The 18933-nt window shown below is 47.9% G+C and overlaps 1 protein-coding gene across 2 annotated transcripts in view; it reads right to left on the minus strand.

The window, feature by feature from the left end:
• Positions 1-18933, minus strand: part of IGF2R (insulin like growth factor 2 receptor) — a 115829-nt gene that overhangs the window by 83389 nt on the left and 13507 nt on the right. The window contains exons 1-4 of one of the 2 annotated variants that reach the window (XM_070603234.1): positions 12817-13001; positions 11572-11711; positions 1919-2043; positions 240-338 (exon numbers count right to left, since the gene is read on the minus strand). In XM_070603234.1, coding sequence (XP_070459335.1) covers positions 240-338; positions 1919-2043; positions 11572-11711; positions 12817-12905 — 453 coding nt within the window. In that variant the 5' untranslated portion in view covers positions 12906-13001. Of the gene's footprint in view, positions 1-239; positions 339-1918; positions 2044-11571; positions 11712-12816; positions 13002-18933 lie in introns of those variants that run through there. The other variant, XM_070603233.1, reaches the window with a different exon arrangement.

Here is an 18933-nt window from a genome sequence, read left to right on the forward strand (position 1 = left end):
GCCTTGGATGGGTGAGCCATGCTATTTCCAGTCACGTCCTGTGATATTTTAAATGCCCTGTCCTAAAAACAAGAACCACCCAGCAGAATTTTAACAATTAAATCACACGGTACCTCTGCTCAAACGGAGTTTGAAAATGAAAAAAGATTTCCACCCCAGAAGATTTATGTCAGTATTTCAAATGTTGAAGGTCCCAGAACGTACTTCACAAGCCTGTAAGCTTGAAGGCCCCTTGTTACCTCTTTATTAGCTTTGAATATGTCTTTCTTGCAGGCTGCAGAAGTCCGCCACTCAAAGTAATGCACGCATTCTGTTGCAGTTACAAATTCAGGAGTTCCCTGTTCAAAAAAATAAAAATAAGTTACCATACCGCATATTGTAAAATCTGCTTTTTGAAAGTTAGAAACAGTAAAGGCTAATGAAAAATCTTAAAGTAGGAAAGAGGGTGGGGAGGACAACACAACTGCTTTAGTTAAACGAGGTCATTGGGAAGTTCCCAAACCCGAAAATTCTGAGACAAAAGCTTCATGAAATCATGTTGGAATTCTGGTATAATGGGTCCCAAATTGTCCCACTGCCCCAACTATGCAAGTACAGTAAATTCATGGGAAGTAATCCTTGGTGTCCTCACACTGTCAAACTCCAAATGTTCTCTAACCAATGCCAACAAAACCGAAGCCAGAAAATGTGACCTCATGCTTCCTGTAAGCCGAGGGAGGAGGCCCATCTGGAGCCGGCCGAGTCTGTACACCAGCCTTGCTCCAGACGCCCCCACACTCAAGGGTAGCCCCCCCCCCCCCACCACCACCGACAGACTGCGACTAGGGTTGACTCCAAACTGGTCACCACAGCATTGCTGGGTGACACATGACACGGCAGGAATTTACCTCTCCACGCCTATGGGCAAATCTAAGGAGTTCCTCGAAATTCTGGTTCTTGTGTGAACACAGAATTCTTGGAGGAAATTCATTAAAATTAAAACAGCAGCCAGCTTATTCTGTAACACAGGCCTCCATATTTCATACTGCTGCAAACAGACTTTTTTTTCCCAAGGTTTCAACATGGACGACAGTGCAACTGATGGGCTGGTCCAAAATTAACAATATAAGTTCTATTTTTAAAGTTCTTCAGATGAGACGTTATGGGCCTGAAGACGCAGCAGTCACAGCACCAAATTTTAAAACGACATTTCAGAGCAGCCTGGTAGCCACGTGAGTTTCCCTCAACTTGATTTTTCTAAACACTTCAGCTCTTACTCTGATTAGAGAACATTCACAGGATTTGTACACAAATTGCTTTTCCTAAAAGCGAGCAATTATTTACTGGAAGTCCCTTTTTAAATACTAACGATTAAAAGCAAAAAGTCACATACAACATGCAGAGAGTAAGAACAAACATCATACTTTAAAATAATTAGGCCCCTTTCAACATTAGTGATACCCAAAAAGGTTGGGAACCTCACTGCCCACTGACCACAGCTTCTCCTAGATAGATGTTGCTCTCTCCCATTTAACGCAAATGAGGAAAGAAAAATGTTAAAAACAAAACAAAACAAAACACATTGCCCTACAAATTATCAAAATAAAATGCTGAGAGAAGAGGTTTTAGAAAGAAAAAAATTATGCCTGCAACAAACATTCAACAGTGTTTGGAGTCAGAACACACTAATCACTTTGAATTATAGTTTTACACAGGATGTGGGTCAAGTTTCACTTAGTGTTTTAACTATCGGCTCAAGATTTGTTCACTTATTGGTCCTTAATGGTGATGGTGCTTTGGCTGGGGTTTCCGTTTGTTTGTTCGCATTTTTAACTCCGCTCACTTATTCTTCCTGGAATACCGCTTAGAGCAAGAATGTCCAAGGGACAAACATTTTTAACAAAAGAAAAGATGATAAAGTGACTCTCCGTGGACTCACCAAGGTCTTCCCACACAGGAAGGCGATGCTACTCTGGACTTTGTGATTCTTGCCTGGCTGCTCACAGCTCGATGTTGTGTTGAATTCCAGAAGAGATCTGGTTGCACTTTTCAAAAGAGAGTCACCTATTTGGAGAGGAAAAAGCATAAATAAGCTATAAAACACTCATAATCGTAAAGTTATTTCCAAGCGTAAGCAAACTAAAAGTGGTGCTATAATTCATCTGAAAGCTTATAAACTTACAAACTGTCCCTTCCCCAGAATTCTCCATCTCAGGAATGGCATCCCCATCCACCTAGCTGGTCAAGCCTCAAACACATGACACTGAGTCCTATCTTTCTCTCATCTACCACATTCAATACATCAGAAAGTTCTACTGGTTTCACCTCCATCTCGAATCTGTCCACATCTCTCCATCTCTGTTAATGCTAAAACCTCTATCATCTCTCACCCATACTCTGGCAATAAATAGCCTCCTGATTGGTAGGTACCCTTGCCTCCACTCCTGTCTGGTCCTTCACCCTCCTCTACGCATCTTACACCAGTGCAATCCACAAAAACATAAATCAGAATACACAACTCAGCTGCTGAAATTCTTCAATAACTTCCCCTCATACATGCTATAAAATCAAAATTCTTTAGAATGGCCCCAAAGTAGGGTGATCATGTCTCAGCTTGCCTGGGATATTACTGTAATAATCCAGAAAAAAAGTCTACATAATATCAATACGATGGTAGTTGGCATAGAAACAGATAAACTGACAAACGGACTAGGATACAGACCAAAGGGCCAAAACAGCGAGCACAGAGACATTCGCGTGCATCAAACTTGGTATGACAGAGGTAATGTATCAGGTCAGTGGGCAAACAAGAGACTGTCCAATAAATGGAACTGGAAACAAAATGGCAATCTATATGGAAAAAAAGATAAAACTGGATCCCTACCCACCACAGTATACAAAAATCAACTCTAAACGGATCAAAGATATAAACATCAAAAACCAAACTTTAAAACTCTCAGTAGAAAATATAGTTATCTTTTAGATCTTAATGTAGGAAAATATTTCTTAAACCTCAAAAGAATTAACTACAAAAAAAATCAATAAACTTCACTTACTAAATTTAAAAGTTGATATTCATCAAAAAATAGCTTCAGGAAAACAGAAACGAGTTATAACCTGGAGACACACAGAGCTGGCAAAGACCTGGCATCAAGAACATACACACTCACGCACAAAAGAACACACACAAATTTTTTTTATAATTCTAGGAAATAGATGAAAATAAATGACCTCTGACTGAGAAATCACACAAAGAGAGAGAGGGAAAAACCCATACCTAGTCACCTTGTGGTGAATTTTAATATCAAAGGCAAAGAGAAAATTCCAAAGCCTCTAGAGAGAAAGAATAGTCACATGGGACAAGACATGATCTGACAAAGAAAAATATATGTCAATAAGGATATGAAAAGATGTTAAACATCACTGGTGACCAAAGAATTGCAAATCCAGACCACATGACACACCCACTACAGCCACTCCACTGACAAAAATTAAATACCACGTGTTGCAAGAGAGATGGTCCAGCGCTCTCCCGTGTTGCTGGTGGAGTGTAAACTGGTATGACTACTAAAAAACTCAGCATGGCATATCTCCTAAAATTGAACATTCACATACCCTATGACCTAGCTACTCAACTCATGTATATACACAAGAGGAAACTGGGGCCGGCCCGGTGACCGAGTGGTTGGCTTCACATGCTCAGCTTCAGTGGCTGGGTTCACCGGTTCGGAACCTGGGTGCAGACGTGGCACCACTCATTAGGCCATGCTGGGGCAGCATCTCAAATGCCACGACTGGAAGGACCCACAACTAAAAAATGTACAACTATATACTGGGGGGACTTGGGGAGAAATAGCAGAAGGAAAAAAAGAGAGAGAACCATGCATATATACTTAACAAGAAACATGTGAAAGAACATCTTGTGTTCTTCACACTAGTAAAAACCTGGAAACAACCCAAAGACCCATCAACAGAAAAGTGGATAAATTAACTTTGGTAGATCCAGACAATATTACATAGGAGTTGGAAGGAATAAACCACAAAGATAACAATACGGTTAGTTTTTAGCAGTATAATATTGTTGCTACCACTTATGTCCCAAAAAGTTACACATACCATGATATACACTTTCTACTAAAAAAAAATCACACACAGACTTTCGAGAAAGACAGAGGGAGGAAGACAGGGTGAGTGGGAAGAAGAAAGGAAGGAAACTTTTAAATACAGGATGTAGGCTAATGATTACTTCCAATAAAGAGAGAACACATAGACAGTAGTTATTGTCAGGTTCCTAGATTTTGTTACAGATGGGGTTCTTTACATTATCCAAAACGACTAATTAAAAAACGGAAAGAAAAAGGTTAGTCCACGGATTAATGATGAGTACACATCATGAACTCAGGATTATAACTGGTCCAATTCCATACAAACACTGGAGATCTTTTTTGAAAAGAAAAGAAAAAACAGAGCAGGCTGAAAATTAAGATGCCAATGGAGAGGTGGTGACAGGTTTCAGAGCTGACCCCACAGCCCCGGGGCTGACAGTATGGCCGTTCTTTCCCCTGCCTGCCTATGTGCACGGGTCTGCCAGAATCGTCCTTCTCTGCCCGGAACTCCCGGGGTCCGTTCGAAAATCGTTTTCTCGGCAAAAAGGGTGCAGAAGCCCTACCGAGGCTCCGGGACCGTGGACAGCGCCCTGCGGACAGCGCCCTGGCCCCGCCCACGGTGGGCGTGTCTGAGGCCGGGAGACGGGGCGGGGCCTCAGCGCGCCCCCGCAGCGCGGCGCTCCAGGAGCCGCGGAGGGCGGGCGAGGCTGGCGGGAAGCGGCGCGCGCTGCGGCCAAGAGGGGGCGCTCAGGGGCCGCGGCCCCCCACCTTGAAGACCCTCCCCCGCGTCTCCTGTCCCCCCACACGGCGGCCCCTTCCGGCCCAGTGCCCAGAGCTCCCGGGGGCTCCTCGTAACTGCTAGGCCCGCCCCGCCAAGAAAACGAGGAGGCCCTGGCTGCCGCGGCGCGGGGCAGTGGCATCCCTCCGCGCCAGCCACATCGGCATCGCGCCCGCCCGTCCGCCTCTCCTTCTTCCTCTGCCCGATCCGCCCCGCAGTCGGGAGCGGCTGCCGACCCGAGCATTCGGGGAGAGGCCGCAGCGAACCGCGGCAGACACCCGCGGCAACCGGCCAGCCTGGCCGTCCTCCCCAGACGAGAGCAGGGCGAGGACTGCGGGGCGGCGGCCAGCACGCCAGGCCCACGGCCAGCTCCCGAGGACGGCGCCAAATGGGCTGGGCCGCGCTCGCCGGGCCCGCCAGACCGCGCCGGGTCCTCCAGACCGCGCGCCGGGCCCGCCAGACCACGCTCTCCAGGCCAGGTCCGCCAGACCAGACCGCCCTGGCAGGGCCCCACCAGACCAGACCGCGCCGGGTCCTCCAGGCCGCGCTCTCCAGGCCGGGTCCTCCAGACCAGGCTGCGCGCGCCAGGCCCGCCAGACCGCGGTCTCCAGGCCGGGCCCGCCAGACCAGGCCGCGCTCGCCCAGGCCCGCCCGGCCACGCCGGGTCCTCCAGACCGCGCTCTCCAGGCCGGGTCCGCCAGACCGCACTGGGTCCGCCAGACCGCGCGCTGGGCCCGCCAGACCGCGCGCCGGGTCCTCCAGACCGCGCGCTGGGCCCGCCGGACCGCGCCAGGCCCACCCGACCGCGCGTGCCAGGGCCTCCAGACCGCAACCTCCAGGCCAGCTCGGCCAGACCAGGCCGCGCTCGCTGGGCCCGCCAGACCAGGCCGCGCTCGCCGGGCCCGCCAGATCGCGCCGGGTCCTCCGACCCGCGCCGGGCCGCACGCGCCAGGTCCTCCAGACCGCGCTCTCCAGGCCGGGTCCTCCCAACCAGACCCCGCGCGCCGGGCCCACCAGACGGCGCTCTCCAAGCCGGGTCCGCCCGACCGGGCCGCGCTCTCCAGGCCAGGCCGCGCCGGGTCCTTCAGACCCTGCGTACCAGGCCCGCCCGGCCCAGCTCTCCAGGGCCCGCCGGACCGCGCCGGGTCCTCCAGACCGCGCTCTCCAGGCCGGCTCCGCTAGACCAGGCCGAGCTCGCCCGGGCCTACCCGACCAGACCGCGCTGGCGAGGCCCCACGAGACTAGACCGCGCCGGCTCCTCCAGGCCGCGCTCTCCAGGCCCGGTCCTCCAGGCCAGGCTGCGCACGCCAGGCCCCCCGGACCGCGCGCTCCCGGCCGGGCCCGCCAGACCGGGCCGCGCTCGCCTAGGCCCGCCAGACCAAATGGCCTTGGCCGGGCCCGCCAGGCCGTGGCGGGTGCGCCAGATGGCGGCCTCCAGGCCGGGCCCACCAGACCGCGCCGGGTCCGCCAGACCACGCGCTGGGCCCGCCAGACAGCGCTCGCCAGGCCGGGCCCTCCAGGCCGCGCTCGCCCGGGCCCGCCAGACCAGGCCGCGCTCACCGGGACCCGCCAGATCCGGCCACGCTCCACAAGCCAGGCCACGCCCGGTCCTCCCGACCCTGCGCGCCCGGGGGCCCACCAGGCCCCGCTCGCCCGGGCCCGCCAGACCCGGCCACGCTCTACAGGCCAGGCCGCGTCGGGTCCTCCAGACCCTGCGCGCCAGGCCGCGCTCGCCCGTACCCGCCAGGCCCAGCCACGCTCTCCAGGCCCGGCCGCGCAGGGTCCTCCAGACCCTGCGCGCCAGGCCGCGCTCGCCAGAGCCCGCCAGAGCAGGCCGCGCGCCGGGCCTGCCCGGCCTCGCCTGCAACCCGCGGCGGCCGCGGCCGAGCCCAGCCGAGCTCGCAACTCGACCTCGCTGAGGCTGCACGGCCTGGCGCTGCCAACGTCAGCAGCGGCCGCCGGGCCTCCCCCGCGGCCGCCGGGCCTCGCCAACACCTCGCTCAGAGCCTGCCACGCAGGCAGGCAGCCTTCTCCGTGCTAGTCGCAGGCGCGCTCCAGCAAGGCTTCCCTCGCTCCCCACCTTCCCTTCTTTATTGTATCGTGTCCTTCAACGCGTACTGTGCTCATGTTATTTCACCCAACTCAAAGAGAATCCTCTCTCTCTACCCGATTTTTCCCTCCAGCTGCTGCCTCGTATTTCTGCTCCTCTTTATATTAACACTCTTTAAAAGAAATTTCTATTCTTGCTACCACCGACTACCCCCTCAGATACTGCCCCTTGTCCCCTGTGCTGGCTGTTCCCCCAGAGAACTACGTGACTCCCTCCCTGGACTCCGTGTCTTTGCTTAAATGTCAACTTCTCAGCGACACTTACCCCGCTGAATATTCCTGAACACGTACTCTCCTGAGACTACCCCACTCCCCCAGCACTCTGGACTTTTCCTTCCTTCTCTTTTTTACAGCATCCATCACATTGTAACATACTATTTAGCCAGTGTTTGTTTTTGTCTGTTTCCCACTCCCTAAGATGCAAGCTCCAGGAGAAAAGGGCTTTTTGTCTGTTTTAGTGACTGAGTCATTCAAATATTTGTTATAAAGAAATAAATGAATATTAAATGTTGACTGCTTTAAAAATAGAATTTATACAGCTATCTTTTAAGATGTGATCTAACCAAGTAAATCAGAATAAAATATACTAGAATTTATTGAACCATCCCCATACACTTAGGCTATTCTGGCATATCTGCCACAACTAACAATGCTACCAAAAAAAAAATGTGTACAAAAATCTATGTACCGTACTAAGTCCTCTATTGGCAAGATTTACAAAAGTAGGTTATGGGAATATATGTCTTAAAATTTCACAGATATTGCCAGACTATCAGCAGAGACCATAAATGAGATAAAAACATGAGTTGTATCTAAAACTCAACCAGATATCATCTTAAATATCCAATAGAACAATATGGTTTTAAGAAAATGAAAGAATCTAGGGTTTAAGAGGAAAAGATACTTTCACATCATAATAGTCGGAGATGCAGAATTCAAGCCAGTGGGCAACGTGGACGGCTGCTGTAGATTTCCATGAGTGCACACAAGAATCAGACAATATGAATATCGCCTGGAGCCAGGGGCCAGGCTCCTCAAAGTAAATGAAGTCACTTGACACGGCAACTATGATCGGATTCAATGCGTCCTACCCAGGTCACCAAGAAGCAGCAATCAGAATCCCAGGCATTGGCGGTAAGTAACCTCAATTAACACTCTTCCCTGGTGGGTACATTCCATCAGTTCAATGGGCTGGTAACAGGCTTCCTGAAGTGCATATGTAGCTTTAACCCTCAGAAAGGTTACTTAACTTAAAAGCACAGTATTAGCATTTGGGATGTTAGGAGGAATGTGAATACATTCGGAATTTTTACATCCTTGCAATGTTTAACGTTATAACTCCAATTCAAAGGTTATAACTGAGCAAATGATTTACACCTGGGACACAGCATTAACCCATCTAAGACAACTTCAGGTTTATCATATTTCTAAGTTTAAACCATTAGATTTATAAGGATTATTATAACTATTTAAGTTTTCATTGTCAGACCAGACATCTAAAGTACTTTAAAAGGAAATCAAACTTCTAAAATGTATAAATCACTTTAAAATGTGGTATAGATGATTCAACTAGGTTGTAAATGAAACCAACGTTGTTCACGGGGCCCATAAAAATGACCTGCTAGACTTTTGTGTGTAACAATATCATCTGCCTAAGAAAGAACTAATGGATATTCTTAATCAAAAATAATATAACACTGTTTAAACTAAAGTTGAGGTCTTAATATCTGTTTCTAAGTATTAAAACTGCCCTTGTGGGCACTATAAAACTCAAATGAACAATTATCTTCCCAGAAGGGCTACAGACAACCATCTTCCCATCGCAATGTGGGAATGTGCCGTTTCTAGGCTCCTTGCCAGCACCCTATGATTCAACCATTTAAACTTCTGACAATTTGAAGAAAAATGAGATTTCATCACTGCTTTGATTTGCATTCACACCTGGCTTACTAATGAAGTTGTGCCGACCATCTGGATTTCTTCTTTTGTGAATTGCCTGTTGTTAGACCTTGCCACTTTTTTCCCGGGTTGTCCTTCTTATCCTTTATCAAGAGAAGTTCTTACCTCCTCCAGATTACATTTCTATTTTACTAGGTTTTTTCCCCATGTCCTACTCTCTTTTTACTTTTAACTCAAATTCATTTCTGGTAGATATGCGGGAGAAGTCTAATGCTGTTTCCTCACAGATATATAATTTTTACACCCAAATTTTTGGTTATACGTTAAGATCTCATACACACTGGATCTATTGCTATACCAGCCCTTCTGTTCCTCTGATCTACTGGGAGCTCCAGTTTTTGCGGCTGCTTTCAAAATTCACATTTTTCCTTTCTAGCAAGTTTGTAAGAAGTTAGTTTCTCAGTTGTCCTCTCAGCCAGGCGTTCGGAATTCCCATCATGGTTCCTCTTTTAGCTCGACACCCGTCTGATGTGACCTTATGACTCACAAAACAACACAGCCTTGAATCAGCCTGCAGGCTCAGGAGCCGGCCGCTGAGCATCCAAACCTACAACCGTGCAGCCTCTGGCAAGCCGCTTATCCATGCTGTGCTCCAGTGTCTCCGTTTATAAAATGAGGGGAATGACATCACCGACCTCAAAAAGTTGTTGAATGAATTCAATGAGACATTTCCCTTAAAAACATAATGCCTGGCACCTATGTGCCTGACAAATTTAGTTACTATCTAGTTATAAAACTAAATTTTAATAATAAATTATACAATAGAAATATTGGATAACACAAATTAGCCAGATTAAATCTGAGTCTAGATTATCTCTGTGCAAATGTCGTCACTCTTCTTCACCCATACTAGTTTGCTTTCTTGAGTTGAAGGACAGGGCAGTACCTGCCAGTGCTGAAAGTTCACACCCCCTCTGGTACCATTCTCTCCCTTGGGGAGTTTGAAGCACTGGGAAAAGTATGTCATGTGAGTCTGGGAGTAAAATGAGATTGGAAACGGCTGGCTTCTGTCCTCATCAACTCAACTTATAACTCAGCTTTTAACTCAGCAGTTACCTTTGGCCTCTCCCCTTTAACCAACCTCTCCTATTTCATCAGGCCCAGCTTTCTAAAACACATTTTACCACATCACCTCCCCCATGACCCTCACAAAGGATCTACAATGGATCTACTACCTACCCCAGAAAACATCAACTCTCCTGCCTAGCTTTCAAAGTCGACCTAAACTTGGTCATCCTCAAATTCTGTCCAGCCATGCCAACCTCACAAATCATGTTCCTTGTCTGCACCTGGCATCTGTCTGTTACATTACACTATACTACCACAAACCAGAAGACACGCTTCCACTAGCCAGAACTACTACAGTCAAGGATTATCATAAAGTCAAGAGGAGACTACTTTTCCTCTTTCTGAAAACCTGAGTAACATTGGCCAACAGGCCCATGTGTGGCCTCTCTCCACGAATCGTTGAAAGATCGCAACCAGGAAGGTAGCAATCACATTTGAAAGTTTTTTGAGGATATCACAAAATGATAAAACTTGTCTGACCCAAGAGTTCAGAACAAGAGTTCTGGCGGCTTCTCACATCTCTATCCTGGGCCTCAATTCCCTCTTACCTGTGTTTGCGGTCTGGACAGTCTCCTTGCTGGGAGAGAGGTAAACCAAACAGAGTTGGGCCTCAACGAGCAGACCTCACAAACCTTACTCTTCTGACTCCAAACATTACTTTCTAAAAAGCCCTTTCACTATGTTTAGGAATTTCCATTGGAAATGACAGGATGGAGCCACCACAGTAAGCTGCCCCTCCCAACTCCAAAAACCTACCTAGCACGCTCTCCTCACCCCCAGTCATCCGCTGTCTCTGTTTCATGACTGTCCCTCACCATCAGGCTTCACCATTCAAACTGCCTTGCTCAAAGGTCACCACAGATATTCACGCCCCCAAATCCAAGGATGACGCCGGCCACTTTGATGTCTGCCCTAGGTCTCCCGCTCTGGGCCTCTGCCCCTTTCCGGCTCCACGTGACTTGGCAGAGCTGTCAGTCCACCTGGACTCAGCATCCTCACCAGAGGAGTGGGATCCTGACCCAAAGGGAGGGCACTCGGGGAAACGAAATCAGCCCTAGGAGAGTCAAGTTGGCACTTTTTTCTCTGCGACTGGGTATTTAGGGCTATTTAATTTTGAATGAAAGCCTAACACCAATGACCATCTTTGAGCCGACGTAAATACTGAGTGCCTGATGAGAATCAAACCACCACGGAAGCAGCAGAAAGGTACGAGGAGGGGAAGCGGGCTGGGCACTAGAGGAAATGGGGTGAGGGCGGGAGAAGAGCACAAACAGGGTTTAAGACAAACATGAGAAGGCAGAGCCATAGAAGAAACATCCTTCTCCATCAAGAAATACACAGGTGCATAATTCTTCATAATGATTGACACAGTGTATCCACTAGATGGAAGTAACCTAATTTAACTTCACAGGGACATTCAAATTGTTACCACTTTTAACTATCATAAAACATAAAATATATATTACAGGTGATAAGCACATATAGCTGTGTCGATAGCTAGATACGTAGTATTCTTTTTGCAAACTTGGGATCATGCTGTCCATCCAGTAATTTAAGGGCGGTTTTACTTACCCACGGAACGATAGCTGTTTGTCTTCAAGTCGTGCATACAAACAGCACTTGATGACCCACACTGGGCAATATTCATATTTCCACAGAAGTTGATTTTATAAAGCACGTTATTTTTGATGTCAACAGCTTCCCATGTATAACTAGAAAGAAAGAAAAACAATTTGTCACTGTCACTGATCTGCCAATAATTAAACTTCTCTAGTTTTACATTCGAGCCACATTTGCTGCAGACAAGCACAGCCTAGAAGACACACTTTCATTAGCCAAAAATACTAAAGTCAAACTATGTGAAGCTGGACAGAAGCCAGGGCAGAAACCACTAAATACCACCTCATTCTAGTTCAACCCACCCCGAAGCCGCCTCAGGACTCTAGGATCATCAAAACACTTAAAAGTCTGCCATTAATTTAAGACTATCAACTCAGATAAGTAACTGCTCAAGAATCATGATGAATGTAAGATAGTAACCTTTTTAATCACGCTGGAATGCTGAAAAGTCACAGGACTGTTTTTAACTTTAAAACTAGTTACGGCATGAAAGACAGCTCTACTGCGGGTTTTACTTTTTACAGCTAGAGTTCAGATCTGAGCTGACAAGGTGAAGTTGTACAATGAGTCAACGACCTGATTCAAAAAACAGACAAAATCAACTTTAGGTGGATCCACTACATTGAGCATTTTACATGCATTAAAAACTCATTGTTCAAACCTCTGGCAAAGCAGACACTGAGTAATTGTTAATGAACCAATCTGCATCCTTGGGACAAAATAATAGTTTGTCAGTTTTGTCAAAACAATTATTCTCAATTCTCCACTCTTCCCGGGGGACAATCTTTTGCCCATTTTGTAAAAGAGGGATAATGTCCTCAGCCCAGATAGAGACAAAGAAAGAGGAAACTGACTACAAAGTTCCCTGCAAGATGCAAAGATACTGTATTAATGCCACAGCACGGCTGAAAGGAAGGGAGACAGATTAAATCAGAATTGCTCAGGCTCGGCCTACCCAGGCGTTGTGTGGGGGGCTGGGGTTGAGACCTTGAGCCCGAGGGGCCCTGAGACCACTGTGTGCGTCAGGAGTTTATCTACCCAGAGCAGCACCGCCCTGATGAGAGAAAGCACTCCATCACAGAAGTAGCAATTCACTCCCCAGAGCTCCCCATGCACCAGGCAGCAGGGCAATGACTCGGCACAAAACCCAGGCAATGCACCACCCCCCCCAGAAGCAGTCTCCCCATAGCCCCGTACAGCAATGGAGCAACCCCAATAGCGGGAATGTCGGCAGGCAAGGAGCGGAGCCTCCTCCTGAGCCCAGGTCTGGGACGGATCAGATCCATCTGCCAAGAAGCCGAGGGACATAAACACACGTCAGCATTCAGGCAGGGTGGCGCTCCCCTGAAGTTCTGACAGCCATCGGCTGGAAACCTGAAAAACAGGCTGGTGTGCTTGGTAAGTGCCCAGCCTTGGGGTGTCGCCAGGATGGAAAGCAGTTACCACTGAGCTCAGCTTCTGCACCAGTAACACCTCAGAGCTGTCTCCTAACTCGAGGCAGGCACGAGAAAATAACCCAAGAATTGCCAGGCACGAAAGTCATCAAAGAGGCACCGAGGAGTACAGCGATGATCAAGAGAGTCAGAGTCCCTGCCCTCCTGGAGTGTCTAACCCAGGAGGGGACAGAAAAGAAACAAGTAAACAATTTCCCAAGATAATTCCACCTATCATACCTGTGAGCGCAGTCAAAAACACAATCGCGTAATAAGACAGGAAATGAGCGAAGAGCTACTTTAGACTGGGAAGTCTTCTGAGACGATATTTGCCCCGGGACTTGAAGGACAAAAAGGGGCAACCCAGGGGGAGATACGGTGGGAGGGATATTCCAGCAGCCGGACTAGCCACTGCGAGATCCTGAGGCCGGCAAGAACTCAGCACGTTGGTGGGAAGGAAAGGAGGGCGATGTGGCTGGAGCGAGGAGGACCAGGAGGGCAGCAGCAGGTGACGGCGAGGCGCTGGGGACACCTGGCCACACAGGGACCTTGCAGATCAAAGGAAGCAGTTTGATTTTGTACTTGAAGCCAAGGAAGGCCATTCGAAGACACTATGGATTTTTCCTTAAAATTTCAAGCTAGTGTTTTTATTCACAAAGAATTTGTACAAATTTTTCTACTGATTACAGTTACTTAAGGAATAATGCTAATCTCTTACCCAGGGGCCATGACTGAGGTTTTCCAAGATAGTAGACATCAAATTTAAAACCTTGGCAGCGGCGTCATCAAAGTGTTTCACAACCCCGAGTATATGAGAGAGGTACATAAAGGTATCATTTTAGAATGAGTCAGCTGGTAGGAATCAACTCCGAAGAACCAAAGAAATCCATGCAGTACCTAAAATGCTATGCCTGTCTTAAAAACAGAAATACACCACTGTTTTTGCAAAGATGATATTTCAATAAGGTAAATGAAAAGAGTGTGTGTTTGGAGGGCAGAAAACACATTTAAAAAAGTGTAAAATGGGGGATGTTGTCCTGATTATCTGGAAATCAGAGTCCCTAAAAAAAGTCTCGCTTCCTTTGGTGTTATTCCTTTTCTCGATTTGCATTTCATACTTGCTTTGTCAAGATTTCTCGAAATGATCAGTGTTTAGGGGAATGGGGGGATCCTATGAAAGGACCTGAGTGCTAGTTTTTTTCAGGGGGCTGATCCAACCACATTCCACAGGGCAGCCCCCTCTATGCTGGCACCTTCCGTGCCAGTCACATACCCAACCCACAGCACCTGGGTGAAGAGCCCTTAGTCACATCACCTAAAAATGAAGGAATGGCCACAGCATGACTCTAAACTATACCCTGCAGGCATCTACAGGCCGTCAGCACTTGAAATGTTCTGATTCCAACGGACACAGGTCTGCTTTAAAACAAATGAACGTACCTGGTAACTGGCATCACTAGGAGCTCAGAAATAGCCATTCAGTTGCAACAATCTCTCTGAAAACTCCTGAATCACACTTCAAAAACCTTATGTACTCTGGGATGCACCCTAGTCAAACGATCATTTAGATATGCTTCCCCGAGTAGGAAATATTTTTTAAAGACTAGTTCATAATCAACTTGAAAGTCATATATAACTATCCGAAAGCACTTTCTAAAAAACATCACGTGTCTGAAACTAGATGATTCTAGACTCTCTGCCACATGAAAGGCCAAACCACCAGAATGTCCCAGGCTGAAATCATTCTTTAAATTTATGCTGAAGTTTAAAAGCGCCATGGTCATATTCCAGAACCAGAGAATAGTTTCAGAAGCAATAAAAGTATTGCAGACTAAATAAAATTTAATGATATCTTTGAGGAATAATAAACTTTTGTCCAAAAGATTGTCGACTAGAAAATTCCCTACCGGAAGTGAACATGTACAGCCAAAACTCGGAAACCCAGCAGTATGACTATTTCACAGCGAAGGGAGACCATTCGGCTGAGATTCACAAAACACTCAACATTCTAGACCAAGCTATTTGAGCGTATACAAGTAAAGACTTGAGGAAAAAAAACTGATAGGAAAAAAGGAGACCAAGATATTAGATCAAAGAGAAAACTAAGCTGTAATATTAAAATTTGAAATTTTAGCAAGAACCAAACCTCTGGAAGAAAATATTTGCAAGCTTTGTGGAAATGTGGTCTTCACTCAAAGACACACATAAAAATGTTTTAAACATATTTGCGCCCCCAGCATGTCCTGCAGCAGGAGAGGTACGTACGCCCAGTGGGCATTTTCTTGAAATCCTAACACTTGTCACTGTCAAGTCCTCTAAAGTCACTTTGGCGCTATGCCATATTCCATCTCACGAGGGAAACAACAGGATGCAGGGATGAGGGGCAGGGAAAACCACAAAGGTCCGAAGCAGCAGCTGGTCGTTGGAAAACATCACCCAGAAGCCCTGCCCACTTGCGAAATTCAGTTCACATCCTCGAAGGAGGCAGCTTAATCCCAGTTGCTCTTCTGGACGCAAAACCATCTGTGCAAGAATCCTGGCTTTGAAAATCAGCAAGAGCAAGCAAAATTCTTGCCATTTTACCTCACTGTCCAGGGTGTAAGATGTCCCCCTCCCACTCTCAAAAGATCCAAACGCATTTCAAAGCCAACCTGACAATTCTGAATCGACATGTACGGAAAGTAAGCCCCCTGGACCTCGTGGGCTCGTCCCCCCGCGTCCATAACCCTGACGCCAGCCCTACTGGCATTCCCCACCAGTCAGGGCACGATCTTAGGTGTCGGGCATCTCCAACAACAACTACTCTGGACATGAACGCTTTCCCTCCCAGAACAGTAACTGGCAGGCACAGAATCAATATTTACTGACGGGTGGAGGAGGAAACCGGGCCGGTGGACCAGGAACGCATCAGAGCACAGCTCTCAGCACGGGCGCTAACACCCGCTGAGCAAAGCCGCCCAGGCACTGGGCGCCATCATTCAACTCTCCCAAGGTCCTCAGCCGGAGAGGCAAGGATTCTAAGGCTCAGAAAGGTCAAGCCCCTGCCCAGCATCTCCTGATCATGAGATGACAAGGCCAGGAATACGCCCCAAGGACAAGTGATTACACAAAGGGCAACTGCCTCGTGTGTTATCAATTTTTTAAAGTTTTTTTACCTTTTCAGAAAATACTTAGCTTCAGTTACAACACTGAAACTGGCAAATAATTCCACAAAACCTGAGTTGAAATCTTGTCACAATTATTGCCACTAGAATGACAGATTCTGAACGGCACAAAGATTTCCAGAGTGAATGAGTCCCTCCGACGATGGCCCCTGATGAGAAGCGGTGAGCTCTGAAGAGCCGGGCCGCCCCACGTCACGCTGATCAACAGATCCCCTACTTTTCCTAGCTCAACTTCTTCCCCAAGTTTTCAACTTCGGCTGCTCTTTACCCTCCGTCCAGTTCTGCTTTCTCTTCTGCACAGTGCGAATTGCCAAACACCAGCGGCACGGCCTTCTGCAACCTCTCTTCCCTCACTCAACTGGTTTCCACACAAGGAGTATCAGGGCCCTCAGCGCCTCCTTCCCCCCGGCTGCACTCGCCTCACTTTTTTACCCAAGCTGGGTGAGGAGTCCACTACAAAGGTACACATCTATACCGTTCTCCTCATCTCAGCTTCACTCTCCTTTGAAATGACCACTTAGGTCACTAGTTAGCTGCCCTCCAAAAAAACCCCACCGAGAGTCCCACAGTGAGTGTCATCAGGAACTCGGGAACACGCCACAATCAAACCATCAGAGCCAGCAGGGAACCGGGCAGGGGAGAAGTCACACCCCAGGCAAACAACTTGCAGAGATCTCTGGTTTTAAAGCGAATTCTGTGGCTGAAATATGCCCTGGACGCGGGCAATTAATTTCACCGTGGAAGCTGAGCACACAGGCTGGGTGGTTCCCGTAGTTCAAGAAAGCTTAAGACCGTCTGCCCCCGACTGTAACCCCACCGCCTCTACCGAAACCATCCTGGACTCCCGCAGTCAGTCTGCGGCCGTTCAGCGGCACAGAGGTCCCATTTTAACCTCATTTGGTTTAAGTTTCATAATATCCTGAAAGGTGCTGGCAGATTACCAGGGAGAAGGAAGCACACAAGTGGCATACTGTCAACTAATGCAGAGACAGGAAGGCGTTTCTCCTTGCCCAACACCGCTCGAGCAAACGCCACATTCAGAACCCAACTGGTCAGGACTGAACAATCTCGGGGTAGCAAATCTAACCGGCTGGCACAACTGCCTGGAGTTCAGAAAGCTTAGTGAAGAGAAACGCAGAGCCACCTCCCCTGACCGAGGTAGAAATGTCTGTCCGGAAGAAAGAGAGAAGTCAGAAGAAAAAGGCACAGAGGCACAACAGGACAATATTTGTAAACTCTTGGACACTGGTGTCTTACTGTGACACCTCTCAAGTTTCGGACGTCATCACTGAATACCTGCAAAACTACAATACCTTGTAAAATATAATTTGGGGTTCTTTCATTGTTAAAACAGCTAACATCTAAAATAAAGTCTACAAAATTCAATTATACAATGTATGGCATGCCCAACCCCTTAAGGAAAAATATCTTAGAAAAACCGAGTTCCTTCCCTCCCACACAAAACAGCTCCATGACCTCTCAATCTGCCCTCTCCTCGTGGACTGTCACAGGGCCACGGTCTTTTGAAATAGACCTTAGTTCCCTCACTCCCTGTGAGTCTTCGGGTTTATAGGAATGGTCATGTGGCTATTAAACGTTTTATTACTGGCCTCCAATTATCGGTATATAAAGCAGGAGAGAGGTAGAATAGAATCAGTAATAAAATTAATGAGCATGTGCGAATCTATAATTTGGTTTCTTTAAAAAAAAAAATAGCCCAGTTGGTGATATATGAGCTAAATTCACATAACATGGTCACTGGCTAGAGGGATGTTTTTCTGACTCTAGAGCAAGCAGCAAATCTGAAACTTTGGGGACGAGGGGAATGCAAAGTCTTTCCAGCACGAACATCCAAAAAGATTTTCCTGCGTTTGGCCTGCATCCAAGTCCTCCAGCAGAATATTCTGGAAATCATTTGGCTCACTACTGCAGATAGTTTCTCAGCTCATACACCCAGCCCACTAATCTTCAAAAGTCTGGAACAGTCTCCTAAACTAAGAAGCGGGGAGAGGGGAAGGGAGAAAGGAGGACATGGAAAGAGACACGGTTTCCCAAATGGACATTTGCAGCAGAATGTCAAGAGCAAAACGTAACCACGGTGGTCGACAACTTGCCGCTGTTGACACTAAAAGAGAAAAATCTGATTTGGAGGGATAAATCCCCACCCTGATATGAAGACTGGGCAACACATGAGCCTGACGTGGCGCGGCCAGAGCATATATAGGAAGTACTTCACTTCCTATTCTAACAAACCCACAAAGCTGTGGATAAAGATATGGGGCCTGCAAAAAACAAAGGCGGCAAGGATGTGCCAAACATTAGTCTCTGGTTTTCCTTGGTAGTTAAGCAGGGTCTGGGGCCAGGAAGCCAGCTGGCTGGAGAGGGATCCGGCTGGAAGCAAGGCTCCAGTCAGCACCAGAACCCAGGGCACCAGGGTGTGGGTGTTGGGGCCCAATCATGCTTTCAAAACCAGCATGGGGATGGGCAGACAGAGGCAATGCAGGAGAGAGGTGAGCCTCCCTCAGGAAGGTGCCATGGCAACGGTGCAGAGAGCCCCAGCCCCGGCCCTGAACCCCATACCGGCCGGACCAGCTGCGCGGGACGTGCTTAATCTCTCTTGAGGCCCAGCTTCCTCGTCTATGAACCTGAGTCCTCCGCAAGGTCACCGGGAGGAAAATCGAGACCAGAAAGTCGAGCTTTTGAGAGACTATGATCTA

Source organism: Equus przewalskii, chromosome 32 (genome assembly GCF_037783145.1).
Source record: "Equus przewalskii isolate Varuska chromosome 32, EquPr2, whole genome shotgun sequence".
NCBI lineage: Eukaryota > Metazoa > Chordata > Mammalia > Perissodactyla > Equidae > Equus > Equus przewalskii.